Below are 22,911 nucleotides of genomic sequence, written 5' to 3'. Positions count from 1 at the left end.
CACATATTGAGCCCAGGACGGTTGACATGTCTCTGCAAGAACCAAGCTGGGTTGAAGCCATGCATGAGGAACTCAATCAGTTTGAGAAACTCAAGTTCTGGAGGTTGGTTGAACTACCCGCGGGGAAGAAGTCACTAGATACGAGATGGGTTTTTTGTAATAAGCAGGATGACTCGCGGGTTATTGTTAGAAACAAGGCAAGGCTTATGGTTCGTGGTTTTCGTCAAGTTGAGGGCTTGGACTATATTGAGGTGCATGCTCCAGTAGCTCGTCTTGAGTCCATTCGGATCTTCTTGGCATATGCATCGTATATGGCTTTCACGTTCTATCAGATGGATGTCAAGACACCGTTTCTACATGGTGAGGTAAAGGAAGAAATTTATGTGGATTAGCCACCGGGTTTTGTGGACTCCAAGCATCTGTCGTATGTATGTAAGCTAGACAAGGCTCTGTACGGCCTTCATCAAGCTCCTCGAGCATGGTATGCGACGTTGACTGCTCATCTTTTGGAGCACGGGTATAAGCGTGGAACCATTGATCATACGTTGTACATAAAGACTGTTGGAAAGGATTTGATATTGGTTCAGATTTATGTGGATGACATCATCTTCGGTTCTACCAGCACTGCTCTATATTCTGAGTTTGAAGAGGTGATGAAGAAAAGGTTTGAAATGAGCTCATTGGGGGAGATAACCATGTTTCTGGTTTTGCAAGTTCGTCAAAGCTCGACAGGCATTCTGCAACATCAAGGGAAATACGTCGAGGATATGTTGGCAAAATTTGAGTTTCAGGACTCCAAAAGTGCGGCGACTCCTATGGCTGAAAGACCTCTTCTTTCTTCAGATCCTGACGGGAAACCCGTAGATCAAACGTACTATCGGTCGATGATTGGGTCCCTAATGTATCTTACTGCTAGTCGCCCTGACATCATGTTCGCAGTCTGTCAGTGTGCCTGTTTTCAGGCTAATCCTAAATTCTCTCATTTAACTGTTGTTAAACGAATTTTTAGATATCTAAAAGGGAAACCGAAGCTTGGTCTTTGGTATCCCAAGAATTCAGAATTTCATTTGTATGTTTTTGCTGACAGCAATTATGGAGGTGATTATATTGACAGGAAATCGACGCCTGCTGGGTGTCAATTTTTGGGAGATCGACTCATTTCGTGGCAATGAAAGAAACAACAAACGGTGTCCACAAGCACTGCTGAGGCTGAATATGTTGCTGCTTCTGCCTGCTGTTCTCAGGTTATATGGATGCAACATCAATAGCTGGACTACGGTTTGGAATTTCTTGATACTCCTATTTTATGTAATAACGATGATGCAATTGCCATTGTTAAAAACCCGGTCCAACATTCTAAAACCAAGCACATTGATATCAAAATTAATTATATTCGTGACTGTTACGACAGGAAGCTAATTCATCTTGAACAGGTCCACACTGATAATAATGTGGCAGACCTATTTATGAAACCGGTCGGGACAGCCAGATTCAATGTGCTTGTAGTGTTTCTTAAGATATTACGTTTTGAAGATTGAGTACTTTTGAGATTAAATTTTTTACATAAATATATTCGTATTTCATTAATTAATGTACAAATTTAGGGGGAGGAAAATAAAAAGGACAAAAAGAGTGTGTGTGCGTCATTAAAAAAATTTTCTTTGTTTTGTTGCTTAAAATTACATCGGTTACTCAAGTTCAACAGACATATCTCATATGTTTGGTTCTGTTATCAACTTCTGATTCACCGAATAGCCATTAACCTTAGAACTGAAAGTGACTGCGGCAACTGAACATAAAACTTTGTTTTAATTCTTTCACTGAAAATTATGTCGGTCACCTAGGTTTGAGGGACATATACTCGTATGTGTTTGGTCCTATTGTCTACCTGTAAACACATGTGATAGCCATTCACCTGAAAACTGAAGGTGAATGGGGTTATTGAATTTAAAATTATCTTCGAAATTATCATCCGGGAAGTGATATTATTATTCAGCTAAAGCTTAACAAAAGCTTAAGATATTTTCAAATGAAAATTGATTCAACCCTTGAGAAATGATAGATAAATTGACTATGTTTGCCTAACGTGTGAAGTTATTAAGCTAAAAAGGCTCCTGATTAGTCATTGATGTGTATGGTAGCTTTCCATGATAAGTAAAAGTTTGAAGTGATATAAACTAAATCTGCTAAACTTATTGTGGAGATTCATTTTGAAGATGTTTACATATCCCTAGATACATCTCTCCGAATGATAGGCAGAAAAGTAATTACCCAGTCATACACGAGCCCGTTAGTGTCTTGATGGCAAAAAAAAAAACTTTTATACATATATATATATATATATGTATGTATGTATATATGTATACATATATATATGAAAATTATTACAAATTAAATTTATTTTTATAAGCTTAAAGGGGTACCAGAGAACTACAGAGGTGGGGCATACAAGTAAGTCCTAAACACCATGAATGTAAGGCTTGTAAGTCTGGATGGCATGTAAGTCCAACATTCAACCTAAAAGCTTGAATTGTTTTTAAAAAAAATTCTTTTGATCAAGCATTAGGGAGTTGGAGTCAAATTGGGATGATCTGGGGAAAGCCAAATAAGCTTTGAGAAGAGATAGGGGGCATCATAGGTCCATAAGTGATGTCCATATAAGCATTATGCCTAATTGAACCTAACCATATCACTGACGCAATGAAAGTCAAGCTAAGTTTCTAATTACCTGTCTTCAACCTTTTCACTATGTCATAATAATGATGAAAATTAATCATTGTGAAATTATCTTAATCAATATGATCTCATGTTCGGATCTTTTCTTAAAAGGCTGGTTGTTTTAAACTGCTGAAATTTGATCCCAATATTTGATAAATCTGCTAGACAAGTAAATTATTTTTTTATTTTTTATTTTATTTTATTTTGGTGTTACCTCATGTGTACTTGTATCGAAACAAATGTCCTTAAGAAGTCAAATTTTCATGACTCGGGATTGTTTTTAAACATAAAACTTTGACAACTGCTAGACTGGATTAGTGGGCCAGTTCTTTGGCCCAAAGGGTGTCTTAGTTCTCGGCCTGGTAAGCTGGCTTGATCAGGTTGGCCCAGAAAACTTCCCTGATGTGAGTTCTCAGCTCGAGATAACTGCTCTCGGTCTATACGCGTTCTCGGTCCATATGTGTTCTCGGCCTAAACGGTTGTGTCTTGGAAGTTTAAAAGCCACTCATTGCACTTTATTAATCACTCTTGAAAGTTGCATCTTCCAATATCTTCCAAAATCTTCCGAAATTATAATCATGTAATCTCTCACCTACTCGCCGCCATCAATCTTTTCTTGTCCACTTATGTTTTCAATTGGATTTCTTTAAAAGGTAAAGAAATCTATCTAAGGTGTTTTCCATAATAAGTATAGTTGAAGGATTTACGGTGATGTTGGTTGGATTATTAGATACAACGGGTGTATGAGTTTGGTAAATTTTATTTGATTTTTCTTGAAGTTACTGAATTTTGTTTTAGTCATTGTTGGCAGTTGCAGTTTGGTCATCAATGGTGATTGGTGATGTGATGATGACGATGGATGGTGTTCTCAGGTTTTCGGTGTGGACTGACCAGATTCTCCTGATCAACCAGAGAGATCTTCGGCTTAAGGATATTTTGAAGCATTCTCGATCATACCGTGACCGAGGATTTGTTGGTTCTACCAAAGATACATCGTATTTGATGCTTCTGAGTTAATCAAGTCTAATATTTGTTGCTGGTTTCATTAACAAAAGTCATGATCATCTACTTCTGTTAGGAAGTAGCATGACTTGTGCTGGATTACGAGCCGGGGCTACTATTACTGGAATAAAGGCAGTAAATAAGACACTCAACTTCCAAGTGTCTATTTAGAAGCCACAGTATATATGCCGGAAGGTAGAAAATGAAGATATAGAAGCATGTTAGACGTCGTCGGTTAAAAATTTTGATTGGATGAAATCAAGCAATAAACCAAGGGGGAGAATGTTGGGTCGTATTTTGTGGTTTATGCTTTGTATTATTGGACTTATTTGGGCTTATGTTTGTAAACCGAGATCAGTTGATCTCGATGGGCTTTTAGATTGGTTTGGGCCTAGTTGGTAGTCATATATATAGAACATATGTTAACAAAGTTAGAGTTGTTCGTTCATCATTATTATTTTACCCGTGTAAGTTGACAAAAAGGGCTTAAGCACCCGATGTATAATATACGTGAGTTTTGAAGCTTCTTTATTGTGTTTTGTGTGTTCTAGATTGTTTTGTAGAATCAACTTAGTGATTAGTTTCCGCCTAATCATTATCTTGATATCACATTGAAAGATCCGTCACGGGACTTAGTTTTGGAAGCTTAAGCAAGAGGGTAGTGAGCACTCGGCTTACACCTCCCGCTTCCATGAACTTAGTGTGTTGGTACCGCATCTTGTTACACCTACCCCGCGTGCCATCGAGAAGTACATTAAGGGACTACTGAGACAAATCCAAGACAGTGTTTTAAGTAGTTTGCCTAAAGAACTTGGTGATGCAATCAATCTGGCTGCTACATTAACCGGCAACCATGTCAAAGCCGGGACTTTGACATTGAAATCATCCAAGAAACCGGTCGATAAGCCAGTTGCTGAACCCAAAGAACCCAAACTCGAATCATCCAAACCCACTTACTCCTCCCACAACCGCAACAAGAAGCGCAAGTACTACGCGCTAACCCAGCAACCCGCACCTCAACCACACCCCAACCCTGCACCACCATTGAGAAAACTCTATAACGGACCTCACCCGTTTTGCCACACATGTCAGCGTCATCATGCTGCTTCTACCGGCTGTCGCCAATGCAACCGATGCAATCGTTTTGGGCACCATAGCAACACTTGCCGTGAAACCACCATTGTCACGATTACTACTTTACGGGCTGGTTATCAGAATCCGCGTCCAGTGAAAATGGCTCAACCTATTAACCAAGTGCAAGCATGTTATAATTTTGGCGACCTTGGCTATTTCCGCAATGCTTGTCCACGAATCGCAAATGTGAACCCGCCTCAACTTGCCCCTGCTCCGCAGTTTCAACTCCAAGCTTACCAAGCCTATCAAGCGATTCAGCCACAAGCTCCACCGTTGTTGGCTAACCAAGCTCAGCCGTTCCCTGCAATTCAAGCACCCGCACCCCAAGAGGGTCAAACCGCTCAAGCCGTTGCAGTTCATCAAGACAATCGTGGGCGTGCTTTCATGACGAATGCCCACCAAGCTCAACAAAATGGCGATGTGGTGAACGGTATGTTTCTTGTAGATGACCACTTTGCATCCATTTATTTGATACCAATGCCGATATGAGTTCCGTATCCTTTGAATTTGAACTGTTGCTTGTTAAACCTCGGTCTAACCTTAAAAGCTCGTACACTGTTGAAGTAGCGAATGGTAAATTCATGTCGATCGATTCCGTTATTCGAAGTTGCAAGATTAATCTAAATGGCCGCATGTTCTCAATCGACCTCATCTCAATGCAGTTGGGAAGTTTCGACATCATAGTAGGCATGGATTGGTTGTCCTCCCACCGTGCCAAAGTCGTTTGCTTCGAGAAGTTAATTCGCATTCCGCTCGCCGATGGTCAAACCCTTCGCGTTCTTGGTGAAAAGCCTTCTCCTTCAAGTCTTAATCTCATAACTTACTCTCAAGCCCAAATGTACTTACGCAAAAAGTATGTAGCATTCATGGCTCATGTAGTTGAAAAGAAAGAGCAAAAGATCGAAGACATTCCAGTTGTTCGTGAGTATCCCGAAGTGTTACCCGACGATGTTTCTGGTCTTCCTCCCGTTCGAGAAGTGGAATTTCGCATTGATCTCGCGCTTAGTGCAACTCCGATTGCGAAGGCTCCCTACCGTCTTGCACCCTCCGAGATGCAAGAGTTGTCCACCCAACTCCAAGAACTTTCGGACAAAGGGTTCATCCGCCCTAGTTCATCTCCATGGGGTGCACCCGTGCTGTTTGTCATGAAGAAAGACGGTTCCTTTCGTATGTGTATCGACTACCGCGACCTCAACAAGCTTACAGTCAAGAATCATTACCCCCTGCCTCGCATCGACGATCTCCATGGGGTGCACCCGTGCTGTTTGTCATGAAGAAAGACGGTTCCTTTCGTATGTGTATCGACTACCGCGACCTCAACAAGCTTACAGTCAAGAATCGTTACCCCCTGCCTCGCATCGACGATCTCTTTGATCAACTTCAAGGAGCTTCTTGCTTCTCCAAGATTGATCTTCGTTCGGGTTATCATCAACTACACGTGCATGAAGATGATGTACCCAAGACCGCCTTTCGAACTCGATGTGAACATTACAAGTTTAGGGTTATGCCCTTTGGGTTAACCAATGCACCCACGGTATTCATGGACCTCATGAACCGCGTATGCAAACCATACATAGATAAATTCGTAATTGTCTTTATTGATGATATTCTCGTATATTCCAAGTCCAAAACTGAGCATACGAAGCACCTTCATGCCATCCTTGTTCTTTTGAGGAAGGAACAACTTTACACGAAGTTCTCGAAGTTTGAATTCTTGTTGAACGAAATTCCATTCTTAGGGCACATATTAAACGAAAAGGGTATTCACGTTGACCCCACCAAAATCGAAGCCATTAAGAATTGGAAAACTCCAACCTCTCCTACCGAAGTTCGTTCGTTTCTTGGTCTTGCGGGTTATTATCGTCGCTTCATCCTCAATTTTTCCAAGATCGCTTTGCCCCTAACCGCCTTGACTCAAAAGGATAAACCTTACGTGTAGGGACAAAGCAAGATGAAGCATTCCAAACTCTCAAACGTATGCTTTGCAATGCACCGATCCTTGCTCTTCCCTAGGGCAGCGAGGACTTTGTTGTCTATTGCGATGCTTCTAACCAAGGCCTCGGTTTTGTCCTTATGCAACGAGGTAAAGTCATCGCCTACACTTCACGACAACTTAAAGTTCATGAAAGGAACTATACGACGCATGATCTTGAGCTCGGTGCTGTTTTTTTTGCATTGAGAATTTGGAGACATTACCTTTATGGCACAAAATGCGTGGTATTCACTGACCACAAGAGTCTTCAACACATTTTTGACCAAAAGGATATGAACATGCGGCAACTACGATGGGAATTACTTAGCAATTACGACTGCGAAATTCTTTACCACCCCCGAAAAGCGAATGTTGCAGCCAATGCCCTTAGTCGAAAGACCCATGTGAAATCTATCTGACTCCATAGCGTGATCGTTCAAACTGATCTCCAACTCCGTATCCTTGAAGCCCAGCATGTCTCTGTGACCAAGGGTAATATGTACGACGAAATGTCCTGTGGCGCGGAGCTTCAACTCGAAACTAAGCCTGATGGTTTGTTGTATTACCTTAATCGTTTGAGGGTTCCCAATCGTGAAGATCTTCGTACATTCATCATGGACGAAGCTCATAAGTCCCGATATTCCATTCATCCCGGTGCGGATAAAATTTATGTCGACTTACGGTCCACATTCTGGTGGCTCGGTATGAAGAAAGACATTGCGTTGTACGTCACAAAGTCCCTTACTTGCGTCAAAGGTAAGGCCGAGCATCAGCGACCATCTGGTTTACTTTTGCAAACGCACATCCCGATTTGGAAATGGGAAGATGTGACAATGGATTTCGTGTTTAAACTCCCAACCACTCGAAACCGCCATAGCGGAATTTGGGTTATTGTCGACCATTTGACTAAGTCTGCTCACTTCATTCCGATCAACGATAAGTTCTCAGTTGATCAACTCGCTCAGATCTATGTTCAGCATATCGTGTGTCGTCATGGTGTACCCTTGTGTATTATTTCTGACCGCGATAGTCGTTTTACTTCTCACTTTTGGTCATTTTTGCAAACTGCGTGAGGAACTCATCTGGACCTTAGCACTTCCTATCACCCTCAAACCGATGGGCAATCCGAGCGAACGATTCAAACGCTTGAGGATATGCTTAGATCTTGTGTTTTGGATTTTGGTAGAAACTTGGATTCTGATCTTCATTTGATTGAGTTCTCCTACAATAACAGTTTTCATACGAGCATCGGATGGCTCCATTCGAGGCACTCTACGATCATAAGTGTCGTTCCCCATTTGTTGGAATGAGATTTGTGACACCCCACATTTTCAGGTTAACCCCGTCAACACATACTTCATTACCTTAGACATTCTAGCATAACATTTAACGAGTCGGTAACGAGTCACACACAAGAGTCGGTCCGTACGCGTTGGTGATAAATGTCAATCTCGTAATCGAATACATGTGCGTGCTATGTGATTACTTGCTTTGCGTGTTCATACTTTGATTATTATTATTATTATTTATATATTTATATATATAAATAAAAAATAAAAATAAAAAACCTAAAGCGCCCCGAGCCGCGCGTAGGATTTGGCTATATCCCTCGCGCCGCGCGGGGGATCGTCGGGTCGTGAAAATTGTTTAAAACGAATTTAAAAACCCTAGAGCACATATTATCGACCTCTGCCGTTTTTGGACGAAACCCTAGAGATTTTGGGTCACTTGGGAAGCTTAGGGGTGCATTGAAAGTGCTAGGGGTTGTGTTTACATAATAGCAATTGTTGGTTGTAAGTATCTATCTCTTAACCGTTGTTTTCTTGATTCTTTATGTGTTCTTTGATGTTAAGTGATGCATGGCATGAAAATCTCAGTGATATAACCATTATAAGACATTTTTGATCGATAATTGATGATTTAGAATGTTGTTGTTCATGTAAACATGATTTAGTTAGGGTTCAAGATAGATTGAATTCTGGACAGAATTTAACTCGCTTATGATTTTGCTTGTAACTTGATAAATATTGCTTAGTTTTGATTAAATCTTTGCTTGATGACGTACAAACTTGAGTCTAGTTTTCAGAAAGTTGTATTTCGTAATTTTTGGTCTAGTTCTTGATAGTTTTTATGATTTTACAAAACTGAAGGTCGAATCTGATTTGTAAGGTAGGATTTTGATCTATATTCACGATATCATAACTAGATGATGACAAAGCCAAATGGGCTAATTCCACTTCTGGAAGTTCATACCCTGAGTTAGGAAGCTAACCCAATTGGCCTTGCTTGATTTACTTTGATTTAGAGGTCTAGCCAAGTCTATACATTTTGTTGCACAAACTGATGAATAATCGGTACCTACCTAGAATGATTGAATTGTTTTGAATATTGTACACAAAAAAAAATATAATAAAAATATCTTGAGAAACCTAATTCATACTTTCTTTTGTGGTAATTTTTGTGGAATTTATTTCAAAGGGATGCTTAGTTTAATAAATTAGGTTGTGCGGGCGAAAATTTGTCTCAAAGGTTTCATTTACAGATTTGGTTGTAAATGATAATTGCTTGATATTTGGATGGTGTGGTGTCATAGGATTCATGTTAGAGTAATTTGAAACTATTGACGTTATTATATATCACCAACGAGTCGTCGGGTTAGGTCCATGTTTGTGTGTGGGTCGTTACGTGAGTACTAGGGTGTCGTATTGTTAAACACCTCCTCATAGCTTAATACTTGTACTAGGTATTGGTTAGACGGGCACACTTTCTTTTGTTAAGCTTTTTCATGGATCTCGTTTGCATACTTAAGGTGAGTTCATACTTTTCATACTTGCTTTCTAGAAGAAAGTACAAACTGATTTTGTAAACTTGTTTTCGGGGAGAAAACATCAACTATTTTCCTTTTACATGTTTTCGGGGAGAAAACACTGATTTGCTCTGGTACTGGTTTTCTGGAGGAAAATGCAGTGGGATACTTTGGATTTTTCTGAAAATTTCTTATTTATATCACAAGTTTATACTAGATGCTCTTTTATCACTTAAAGTCCTTACTTTACTTTGAACTGATAGGATGGGATCGCGGGGCTTTATTGAGTAGTACTACTGGTTTGACAAACCCCACTCGGGCTAGTCGTGCTAGCACGGCTGTGATGTCGTAAAACGAGTGTGATATTTACCTAACTTTTATATGCCAGTGTTGGTGATAGACCTGGAAGGAAGGCATACATACAGTCAGCTTTGGTTAAACCGTCTAGTAGCTTGTAAATGGGTTAGCTACCCTGATATAATTTGAGATGTGGAAAATCTATTATACTTATTATAATTATTTTTATTTAACTTGTGAACTCACCAACACTGTGTTGACACTTGAGTATTGATACTTGCCCAGGTCGCTAGTCGGGCTAGTCGTGCTAGCACGGCTGTGATGTCGTAAAACGAGTGTGAGATTTACCTAACGTTTATACGCCAGTGTTGGTGATAGACCAGGTAGGAAGGCATACATACAGTTAGCTTCGGTTCAACCGTCTAATAGCTTGTAAATGGGTTAACTACCCTGATATAATTTGAGATGTGGAAAATCTACTTATACTTAATTATTTTTATTTAACTTGTGAACTCACCAACCCTGTGTTGACACTTGAGTATTGATACTTGCCCAGGTCGCTAGGTAGTGCTAGGGAGCACGTAGCATGCTTGCTTGGAGTTTTTAGTATTTGCATGGACGTTAGTTGGTTTCTTTTAAGTATTGTGGGTTGTGCATGTTTTGGCACGTGATACTTGTGTTTTCTTAAAACTATTTTCTTTACGCTTCCGCAAAACTTCTGATTTGATTTGGTTGTTTTGAAACTCGTTTTTTTTAACGAGGGTTAAACTATGTTTTTAAATTATTTACGTGTTGGTTTGGTATGACGAATGGTTGGATCCTGGTGTGTCACGCACCTTGCGGTAAAACCCCGCTAGTGGAAATTTGAGGGTGACAAGATTGGTGAAACCCAAATCACCGGTCCTGAACTCGTCCAAGATACCACTGATCGAATCACGCAAATTCGACAAAACCTCTTAGCTGCTCGTAGTCGTCAAAAGAGCTACCCAGATAACCATCGACGACCTCTCGAGTTCAACGTGGGTGATCCTGTTCTTCTCAAGGTATGGTGTTGTTCGTTTCGGTAAGAAAGGTAAACTATCTCCTTGATACATTAAGGATACATTGGACCTTTCTACATTGTCGATCGAGTTGGTAGTGTGGCCTATACTCTTGAACTTCCGCAAGAACTCTCGAATGTTCATCCGACGTTTCATGTTAGCCGAGGGAAATCTCCACATACCACTTGGCGAAGTGTGCATCGATGAATCTATGCACTTTGTTGAGAAGCTGGTGGAAATTATGGACCACAAGGACAAAGAGACCAAACGTAGCTGTATACCTTTGGTAAAGGTTCGTTGGGAATCTAAACGTGGCGCTGAATTCACTTGGGAGCGGGAAGGTCAAATGCGAACTAAGTATCCCCATTTATTTGATACGGATTCTTTTGCCTAATTTCAGGACAAAATTTTCAAAAGTAGGGAATGCTGTGACATTCGTCGATTTTCGATTTGTATTTGTACTCATTAACCCAACCCGTTGGGTCGTTTCAATGTATTATTGTTTATCATTAATAAAGTATTCTCGACGTTTGATATTCTATGTTCGTCTATTTATCTTTATATTCGATTATTTATAAAATTTCCAAGTTTTGTCGTTAATCAAACTTCACGAGTGAAAAGCGTAAATTTCCAAAATCATAGTTATCGGACATAAAATATAACATCCTCAAAGTTCAACGACTAAACTGGAAATACAAGTATTAAATCAATATTGAATAACATTTGATAGTTGAAGGGCCATTATGTAAATTATATTTTCAATTCAGATTAAACAACTATTAAACTTAAGGGGCTTGAATTGTAAATTGTATTTAAAATATATTAATTAAATATAAAACCCAACCCCTTGGTTCCCCTCCCCGTCTTTCCGGCAATCTCGCCACCGACGAAGCCGGCCACCTTAAAACTCGCCAAATTTCTCGTCCTTTGACCCATTTGATTAGTATACAGAACGTAGACGTCAATATCTAACCTTAATCAACGTATTAATTGTTCTATAATGTCCTATATTAATTGATACTTTATAAACTTGCCATATTTCCCAGCCACCACCGTCGTTCACCACCTCTTCGGCATCAATCCAGGTATTCTTTATATGGTTTTCGATAGTAATTGGACAACAATCGAAACCCCTAACAACAATTAAACAAACAACTAACCGGTTAAGAAAGTTGAAACTTAGGGTTTGTAGAAGAAGATGATGAACATATTGTTATAATATTTATATCTCTGTTTCCGGTTCTTAATCAAACAACTCTCCTAGTCTAGCGGTTAAGCGGTTGCCTTGTTGAAAGCAAGACCCGGGTTCGAAACTCGGGTGACCCTATAATATACTTTTGTTCCTTATAATAATTATAATCTTCGACAGTTAATATATATATAATAAATATAATCTGTGGCCTTAATGAATGTAATCTCTAGTCTAACTGGTTAACACTCAAAACTCGTAACATGGAGACCCGAGTTCGAAACCCGGGTCAGATACCATTATTTTTATAACAGTTTATTAAATTTAATTACCTTTATTAATTAGTTTAATCATTTAAAAATCATAATAAAACAATAAAAGTAATTTTAAATTAAATAAAAATTTTATAGATTAAATATAAAATATAATTTACCATTTTATACTTAAAAACTGAACTTTTGTTTTCGTAAATCGTAAACTAAAAATCGTTGTTAATATTAGACATAAACATTATTTTGTTAAAAATCAATTCGTTAAACTATTATATAAAATTCGAATTGTAAACATTAATTCAAGACCGTTGAATATGTAAACCCCATAACATCCTCGTTAAATTATTTATATTATAATTTTGGCCAAACCTTTGTAAAATCATGCAATAATATTATAATAATCAAAGCTTTAAAATTTATAAAGTATCAATTAATTCCGAATAATTTGCGCAACCATAATAACACCATTAGTCTGATCATTGAAGTTCGTATTTATTTTATTATAGTTCGGTTGGATCGTTTGCTTTGAGTTTCTTGACGCATTCGTTATTCTTAGTCTTTTCACTTCAATTGCAAATGTGAGTTTCTCACACCCCCTTTTTAAACATTTTACATTTTGGGTAGTATGCATATCCTACTTAAACGATTATGATTATTGCTTATTTACAAAACTACAATTCGCATTATGGACTTGTGTTTACTTGCTTATGTGCGTTGTGCTATTCGAGTACGTTGGTTGTCCCCAACTGGAAAGGACCTTATGTGCATTGTGCTATCTGAGTACGTTAATCGGCCTCAACTGGAAAGGACCTTGTGTGCGTTGTGTGAGATCCCGAGTATGTTGGTTGTTACCAATTGGAAAGGACTTTACTTGCTTTGATTACACGATTCATAGAATTGTATACTTTTTATCTATTATGACAAACTGTGTTGATTCTCACCAACTCCTTGTAGTTGACTTTATTTTATATGCATGCTACAGGTGCGGTGATTAGAGGATGACTTAAAGAAAGACACTAGTTTTTAGGTTATCAAAAGTAACTAATAAATTGTAATAAATGTATATCCTTGCATTGGTTGTATTTGTTACTTGAACTTTTGTACTTGTGTTATAAACGAATTAATGATATTATGGTCACTTAATAGTGCCACGTGTGTTTGAACAATATGTACGTCACACTCGAGCGTTTCCGCTTAAGCCGGGTGTTGCACCTTTGTGAATGAATGATGATTGACCTATAATAAAATAGGTTTATATAAATACCCGGATCGCCTCTTGATCCAGCTACAGACCTTTAGTCTGGTTTTGATAGCTTTAAACCTTGACTGATCATTTGTTTGAATAAAATATTTAGACCTGTAGTTTTCTCATTTATTTACAAATCATGTGCTGAGTTTCTTCTTCATGAAGAAACATCTATTGATAGGTTTCTTCTTCAAGAAGAAACATTAACTGACTGTAATCTTTATATGTAAAATCTTATGTTTCTTAATCAAGAAGAAAACTATATATCTTACATGTAGTGTTTCTTTATTGTGAAGAAACTATTTCTGATTATATCTTCATATATAAAAACGTATGTTTCTTAATCATGCAGAAATATTATTTTAGCTATAACCTTTGTACGTATAAAGCTTTTGTAAACATATTTATGATCAAGGTTTGGGCTATATCCCTGACTATGGTTTAAGCCATATAAAATAATAAAATAATAACTTAAGTAGAACCCCTACCTTACACGGGTATTCAACATTTATATGCCTAAGCTTGTACGGGTAGTACTTCTATTCTCTATCGCATATTGAGGCTTAAACCGTCGGAAACTTCAGGCTTGGAATGTACTACGAGAACCGGCACGTAAAACGATGCTAAACGTGTGAGAGTGGTATGTGATTAGTGTGAATTGGAAAGTGCCGTACACTTTCCTATTTATAGCAAATTTTTTGCTCCTTCGCGTAGCGCGAAGTACAAATGTCCTAGCCGTTCACGCGACACGAACCGCCAATATAATTACTGAGTCATCAGACGGCTTGCCACGTGTCGCCACGTGTCCATACGTGTGACGCATGCAGAATAGGTTCTTCGCGTAGCGCGAGAAACCCTATCTCGGTACTTCACGTAGCGCGAAGACTTGAAACACGATCCATTCGCATAGCGTGAAGGAAGGAAAATTCATATTTTCATTTTCAGTTCTTGAACTATCAAAAATACTAAAGTAACCCTTATGCGGCTCGCGAGCGTACAAAGTGCGCCATCAAATTGCCCATAGCCCGTGCTCGTGCGCGTCGGGCGACGCTAGGATTAGGGAGAGTGGTTATCTACATAAGAATATTACTATGAAAACTCTCTTCCTTATAAAGAACTTCCATTTTCTTCCTCATTTTCATGTGGGATGAAAGTTTTCTTTCTTATTTATACTCATGTGGAATATTTTCACTTTCTTCTATTTTTTCATGTGGGATGGATTTTCTTAACTCTTAACATGAGATACTTTATTTTTCTTATCTCTTTTTTTCTATTACTTATCTTGAGAATATTTTTAATCCCTCATCTTTCAAAATTGACATTTTTAACCTAAAATAATTATGGGATTTTTCAGGATGTTACAATGATTTCACAAGATTTAACCAATTGTATTAATCATGGAATATCATTGGGAAATAGGAATCTCTGTTATCAAAGGATTTCCTACGATTCTTTCTAGTATGAAATGAGTCAATCATCCACTTTGGTATCTTATTGAACAAAAATGATGATATTGTTTGTCCATTGATCAAAAATTTGAATTTTTGGCAAGTCTCATGATCATCCAATAATAAAAGTTTAATTTTTTTCAAATGAACGATTAAAGGCCTACTGATTCTAAAAACTGTGGATGGTTGGGACTTTTACTTATTTATTTGTTATAATACAATTTACCAAATTTGAGTGCAGTTTTTTTTATTTTGAAATCAAACTGAAACCAAATATAATATTCTGTACTCATTGTTTTAAAAATCCCAGTTCAAGAAATCTAAAAATACAACTCAACAAACAATTCAAAAAGGGATGATTGATGAAATAAAATAAACTATAGTAAATAATTCAGTTTAATTAAGTTCCCAAAATCTTTCAACCAAATTAGATTGGTTTTACAATGTTATTAAAGAAAATGACAAGGTACATTAACTAAACTCATGTCTACAAACACATCTCTAGAAAAATGTCTACATTCTCTGTAATATCAAAAACAAGTTTTAAGGAATACTAATGCCAAATTACACCCAAATGCAACAGATGGTACAGCATTACAACTAAATCACCCAATTAGATGAAACACACTTTCGGATTCCATCCTTCGAACGCCACCACCATATTAATGTTAAAAATGTTTGTGCTTTAGGCGAGTTTTGTCATTAAAAGTACCTTAATGAAAGATCAAAACTTGATAGTGTTATGAACTTTTAGCCTGAACTCGGCCACTTCTGCGAGTAGGTTGGTCTGATGAATCTGCATTCGTTTTTCTCTTTCTAGATTTCGGAGTTGTAGATATTACCTCGTTCGCCTGTTTTCCTGCTACCTTTGCTGCAGATGATTTGACCAATTTACTGTGCCCTTCAGTGTGATTAAACTTCCACCGAGCATTTCCAAACCATTTGCAGACCTGTAAATCATAATAATAGCATAACAATACAAGATGATGGGGATGCAGAAGAACCATCAGTGTCAATTCAGGTAATAAATATACTAGTGATGTTGACCTGGCTGTGAGTAAGATTCAACTCTTTGACCAAATTCTCTCGAGCATTGCGATCAGGATAACGGTTTTCCTTGAACGCTTCATTCAGCCTCTGGATAACAAAATCAAAAGGGAAAACAAAATATTAGTTTGAAATATTATTAGATAAAAAAGAACTATGAACAAAAACATACCTGAATGACAGCTTCCCCGAGTCTATTGTAAGATGATGGTCTGCTACCATTAATATGGCTAGTGTCTTCATCAATTAACTTCTTACTTACAGGAGTGATTTCATTTTGTTTCTGTTTTTTATTATTTTTCGTATCTTTTGCTCCGTGGGTATTTTTCTGTGCACTTGGAACTTCGGAATCAATAAAATCCTCATCGCTTGAATCTGACGAATCATTTCCATACGCCTCCTATAAATATTACACATCCGAACAATAATAAGACAAAAAATAGCAAAGTTTAACCCTTTTACCCTTTTACTTAACCCATATGCTTGTAACTTGATTGGCAGATCAAAATGGGCAACAAAACAGAATTCCAGAAAAAAAAAATTATAAAATGAATGTTTGAATTATGATTATAAATACAACCTAAATTTTTTATTAAAACGATTAAGAAAATTATATGAATTAAAAAAACTCCAAACAACTTTCAACCCTTAAAAGTGACCCTTTGAGTCAAATACGACCCAACTAGACCCGTTCATAAGTAAACGGGTCAAAACCGCAACAATAACTCAGCAAGTGACTGACTCACATCATGCAGCTTTTTGTAGTCCAGTCTCTGAACCTTTCTCTTCGCAGTTATAGGGCCAAAATCGTCATTATCTGTATTTCCATCGGTTAATTCCTGTTTCTCTTGAACTTCATCTGGTATAACTTCATTCTTTATGTCATCAAGATCTTCTGAATCAAATGTAAAATCCGAACCAGAACCTTTGTTCTTAACCTCTTCATCTGAATCTAGTTTATCAGGGTTAAAATCACCATCGTCATCATCCGAGTCATCAGAATGGAGCCCTAATAACTGTTCACAAAACTAACCAGCATAAGCACCAACTAATGTTTCTCTTACTAGATTTTGGGGATGTCGGTATTACATTATTACCTCGTTTGTCTGTTCTGTTACTAACTTTTCTGCTGGTTTGAGAGACGATTTGACTGATTTGCCACGCCCTTCGGGGTGATTTAACCGCCAGCGCGCTTTTTCAAACCATTTGTTGACCTGTAAATGACAACAACAACAACAACAACAATAATAATAATAATAATAAATGCAATAAGAACACAATAATAGAAAATAATTTGACCAAATTAGTGATATTAACCTGACTGTGAGTGAGATTCAATTCTTTGACCAAAATCTCTCTAACACCACGATTCAGATAATGGTTTTCGTTGAAAGCTTCGTTCAGCCTCTACACAACAAAATAAAAAAGAGAAAAAAAAAACATTGTAAACGATATGGTTGTACATAAAGCTAATTCAGTGAACCGTCCGACGAGAAATTCGTTTATGTTCGTCTATTTAAACAAACGAAGACGAATAGATGTCTTGTTCGTTCTTTATGTTCGTGAGCATTCGTTAGTTGGCACTTAAGTTTGTTCATGTAAATTTTTGATTAAATCTTTTAGGCCCTTAACATTTAGTCAACAATTTCATGAAAACTAAAAGATCAGTAATATTACATTTTAGTTAAGTTTTATTTATTTTTTAGCCCCAAGTCCCAACAAACCGATGTTCACACATCTACTTTTATTTTAATTGGTGTTCGCTTAGTTATGTTGATTTGTTTTTGGCCATCTATGTTCAGTTATACTTCGTTTGTTTACGTTAGTGTATCATTCGGTTATACAGTTTGTGAACAAACATAAAAACGAACATGAACATGCTCATTTCCTTAACAAACAAAAACAAGAAAAGTTCGTTTGTTTAATTATTTGTGTTCGATGGTTTGTTCATTAAATTTTTAATATCTTTAGATTTGATTGGTTCATTTATTCCAGGATAATTAAAACAAAATGAATTTTTATGAATATTACTAATATTAGATGACAAAAATTATGAACAAATACCTGAGTAACAGCTTCCCCATATCTTTTAGATGATGATGATCTGTTACCATTATTATCACTAAAACCATTGTGTGCTGGAGAATCACTTGTGTCTTCAGCGGTTAACCTCTTATTTACAGGTGTTGATTCACTTTGTTTCTGTTTTTTAATAACTTTTATGTCTTTTGCTCCTTTGGTATTTTTTCTTTTACTTGGAGCTTCAGAATCAAAAAAATCCTCATCACCTGAATCAGAAAAATCCTCATCACTTGAATCTGATGAAGCATTTCCATACGCCTCCTATAAAGATGACATGTCCCAACAAAAACAAACCAAAAATATTAGCAATAGTTAGGCATTTATCACTTGATTGTAACAGATTTCTAACAAAGAAAATTGCACAAATGGTTCATATTGTTTAAACATATTGCAAGTTTGGTCCCTGAATTTTTAAAATTGCAAACTTAGTTCAAACATTTGTGAGAGGGTTGCACGTTTATTCGCCATCATTAATCCCAGTTAGTTAGGCCGTGTGCTATCCATGTGAGAGTAACTGTATCTTTCCAAATTTTTGGGCCCGATAAAATAGTGTTTTAAACTCTAGATCTCTTAGCGTTGACTTCCTCACCTTCGGTTTTTAAAATAAAAAATTCTACTAAAAAATCGAAAGTGATGAAATCAGCATTAGGAGTTTTTTGGAGTTTGAAAGACTATCTTACTAGGGTGGCAAATTTGAAATGAAAATTACCCTCAAATGAATGGCACATGACATGATTTTTTTCGTTAAAAACCAAGATTAACACTGGGGACTGGGGACTAAGTGTACAACACTCTCACAAATGTTTAGACTAAGTTTGCAATTCTTATAATCCAGGGACCAAAATTGCAATTTGGTGAAACAACAGGGACCATTTGTGCAATAATATGCTTATTTGAACGGCTTCAATTTTTAAGACCAACTCACATCATGCAGCCTTTTGTAGTCCAGTCTCTCAACATTTCTCTTTGCGGTAATAGGGCCAAAATCGTCATTTTCTGTTTTTCCTTCAATTAATTCTTCCTTTTCTTGAACTTCATTCAATGTCACATCATTCTTCATATCATCAAGATCTTCTGAATCGGACGAAAAATCTGAACTAGAACCTTCTTTTTTAGCATCTTCATCTGATTCTAATCTATCAGGGCTAAAATCATCATCTTCGGAATCATCAGAAGGAAGCCCTAAAACCTCGTCACTCTTTGCAAATTCCGTCAAATCTTCAGATGCAGAAGAAAAATCAGACTCGTCAGAGCTAGAATCCTCTGCATCTACCTCATCTTCTTCTACCTGTGGACCATCAGAATTACAACCATCTTCTTCCACTTGTGCACCATCAGGATTATAATCATCATCTTCACTATCATCAGACGGAAGCCCTAAATTATCATCCAACTTATTTCCCAAGGCTGCAGTTTCAGGAAACACCTTCTGCACTCAAAACAAACAGATAATGAAATTTCAGAACGACATAATCGTGGGCCCGGATATCATAAATTTAACTTGAATAACAAACCTCCCAGCTATCTTCAATAGAAAGATCAGTCCCCAAATAATCATTAAGAAAGTCAACGCAGTCAACCTTACAATCACAAGCAGGGCAAAGCCACCCTTCATCACCAGGAGGAACTGCATATAAGAAACAATAGCAGTAAGCTTTTAAGTTGATTACTTAATATGTAATGTAGAAATATAAAAAAATTTTATTGGAAATATTTTAAGATTAAAATGTCACCTTGTTCCTTCAATAAAGGCGGATCCAAACAATACTGATGAAATCCTCGTTCGCACGCACCATCACACAGAATAATATCATTATCAAGCCAAACGTCTGTCTGTCCACATTTTGCACAAAATATCTGCCCAAAAAGTACAAAAATAAAAATAAATAAAACTGCCATCAAAATCACAAAATATAAGAGAACATTAAGAAAAATGTCACACATCCTCACTGTCGATTTCCCCTTCAGAATCATATAGAGATTCTGGAATCCTTCCTTCTTCACATGACGTGTCGATACGTTTGAATAAATCTCTTATTTTCAATTTGTAACGGTTAATATCTGATTTGGCACGTTCAAGCTCCTTTTCAGGTCTTAATTTCTCTAAACTGTTTGTCAAAAAATAAATCAACATCAAATAAAAAATATAATTAAATACTATGATTTATGAACAATAATAAAAAAACAAATATTTAACAAACCTTTGGCCTTTCCACCCCTCGCCAGCATACGCTTCAATGAAGGTTTGTTCATATTTCATTCGATTTAACAAATACTTTATATGAGTTTTAATTTTTGAAAACTCATTATTATGATGTACTTTTTGTGCCTTCTTTCTCTTCTTTCTTTTTTCTCTGTTTTCTTGCGAAGGAACATCAAACAGTTCAACAACCTTAGGTTTTTCTTGAGATCTTGAGCGTAAGATTCTCAGACTACTAGTAATCGTAATTTCCTTTCTTCTAGATTGCTTGCGATGGCTTGGGGTTTGACTTAATTCCTTGGTTTCATAATCATTGGATTTTAATCCCAACACAATATCCCTGTTATCCATGCTATCTTTTCGTCTAGATTGCTCATTGTCATGTTGGCTTGGTGTTTGACTTAATTCATTAGTCTCATTTTCAAGATTAGAATCATTTGCAACACCTTCAAGCAATTTCTCATCCTTTTTAACAACTTTTTTGTCATTTGCACACTTGGATTTCATTCCAAGGACAATTTCTCTGTTGCCTAGTCTTTTATTATTCATGGTCGCAAACAGATGTTTAAAAGCCGAAAGGTGTATTACCTAAACCTACAACAATAAAAGAAAAAAAGGTGCATCAATACTAAATTATTGTGATAGTCATTACAGAACACTAGATTATTGTAAGAACAAAAGAACAAGTCTAAATCATTTAAAAAATTAATCAACATTTTCAAACTGATTTGTTCAATTGCTTTTTTAATTTTGTAATTTTTACCTATGCATGTTTGGATAATATAAGCTACACATCACATAAACAACCAAGCAATAAGCATTACCTAGTGTTATGCGTACACACATACATATGCAGTGATGATCATTATAAAACACTAATTATTAAAGAAAGAAAACATTTTGATCATAGGATGTTTTACATTCTGCACTTACAAACACATGTAGATTATGTACATAAAAAACCAGCAAAGTAATTTGTTGATACGTCTTTTTGGTTTTGTACTGTTCACCTACACATGCTTACCTATACATGTTAACATAATATAACCTACCATGGTTAGAAAATGCAATAGGCGCACTCAAGGCGCAAAAGAAGCAAGAACCCGAGGTAAAAAAAGCGCACTTAATGAAAAACCTGTTTTGACGTTTCTGGTTAAAAAAAACAAGCCATTTTAGCCTTTCAAAAACATAAATGTTATTAATAATGCTAAAAATAGTTACTGTTACTAACCTATTGTATTGTTCCAACAAATAGTGAGTAGAAAATGAAAGAACTAAGGTGTTGCTGCTGTGACATACATAAGTATGCCACAGCAGATTAAACAAGAAAAAAGATCATTTCTACTAAACTTGTTCTTTAACCGGAGTGAAGAAAAAACAATTTCGCCAGGAAAGTAATTTGTTTTTTTGGTTTATCTACACATGATTACATAATATAACCTACAAACGTAACTCATAAACTCATTTTGAATTTCAATGAAGATGAATGGGAAACGATATAAAATATAATATAATGTATGTATGTATGTATCCATGGTGCGAAGAGTCATATTAATAGACAGAAAAGTAAATGTGAAAGAGAGAGAAGAAATGTGAAACCCTAACTTATAAAATATGGGAATGAAACACATAAATATAATTGAAATTGAAATAGATGAAAGTGGTAGCGGGAATAATGAGTTGAGTAGGTTACCATACCTCGATGAGATCCAGGAAAGAAAGAAAGAATCTAGGGTTTGTGTTTGTTTGTTTGTAGGATAGGAGACGAATGGGGGTGGTTCCTATAAACACTCTGAGCCGATGAAGTAAGTTTATATATATTTGGAAACCGATGAAGGTAGGAGGAAGATGAGATGAGTTATTTGGATTTTTTGAGGGTTTGCTTTCGAGGGCGCCATAAATTTTTCCTTTCCCTCCAATTCCAATTCCAATTCCAATTCCAATTCTTTTTTTCCTTTATTTTCAAAGACACTCTTTGGTTCTGTTCTATAGGAATTTGGGAGTCATTTTTTAATTTGAAAAGATCATGATTTCTCTCTCTTTCAAGAGTGGGTGCACTGCACTCTCTATATGTGCCCCTTTCTAATTAACAACTCGTTCTTAACGAGATTTTCATATATATCCTTCGACTTAAGTTCCTTTCAGTATTTAATTTAACCGTTTTTTTTTTAAATTTATTCCATCAAAGTTATCGAAAAATCATTTTTTCCATAAAATTATAAAAATTCAAATTATTATAAAAAAAAATTTTCACACTTTTCAACCAAATAACATTCAAATTTCAACCCAAAACTTTAAAAATAAAAATTGATTTTTTTTGTTGAAAGTTTTCGACCAAACGCTAACCCGGAACTTTTTTTTTTCACTCTTTTAAACCAAATAACATCAAATTCCAACCCAAAACTTAAAACAAAATGATTTTTTTTAAGTTTTCAATCAAATGGGCCCGAAACTTCAA

At 36.5% G+C, this 22,911-nt stretch overlaps 2 protein-coding genes across 2 annotated transcripts; one reads left to right on the top strand and one right to left on the bottom strand.

The window, feature by feature from the left end:
• Nucleotides 1–5,339: 5,339 nt before the first annotated feature.
• Nucleotides 5,340–15,043, top strand: LOC143620800 (uncharacterized). Its single transcript, XM_077092405.1, has 2 exons — nucleotides 5,340–5,908; nucleotides 15,031–15,043. Exons 1-2 carry the CDS (start codon nucleotides 5,340–5,342, stop codon nucleotides 15,041–15,043), a joined length of 582 nt encoding a protein of 193 aa, XP_076948520.1.
• A 496-nt stretch (nucleotides 15,044–15,539) lies between these two features.
• Nucleotides 15,540–21,002, bottom strand: LOC143620799 (homeobox protein HOX1A-like). The gene is made up of 12 exons (XM_077092404.1): nucleotides 20,455–21,002; nucleotides 20,196–20,361; nucleotides 19,987–20,110; nucleotides 19,768–19,880; nucleotides 19,179–19,682; nucleotides 18,236–18,514; nucleotides 17,489–17,578; nucleotides 17,269–17,385; nucleotides 16,918–17,187; nucleotides 16,344–16,571; nucleotides 16,172–16,261; nucleotides 15,540–16,074 (listed from the first exon to the last, which is right to left on the bottom strand). The coding sequence occupies exons 1-12, from the start codon at nucleotides 21,000–21,002 to the stop codon at nucleotides 15,865–15,867; spliced, it is 2,739 nt and encodes a 912-aa protein (XP_076948519.1). The 3' UTR covers nucleotides 15,540–15,864.
• Nucleotides 21,003–22,911: the final 1,909 nt, after the last annotated feature.

Source organism: Bidens hawaiensis, unplaced genomic scaffold, assembly GCF_021521415.1.
Source record: "Bidens hawaiensis isolate Kalapana, Puna unplaced genomic scaffold, B.hawaiensis_p1.1 tig00002671_1, whole genome shotgun sequence".
Taxonomy (NCBI): Eukaryota; Viridiplantae; Streptophyta; class Magnoliopsida; order Asterales; family Asteraceae; genus Bidens; species Bidens hawaiensis.
The sequence above is the reverse complement of the archived record's forward strand: the minus strand, read 5'-3'. Positions and strand labels throughout refer to the sequence as shown.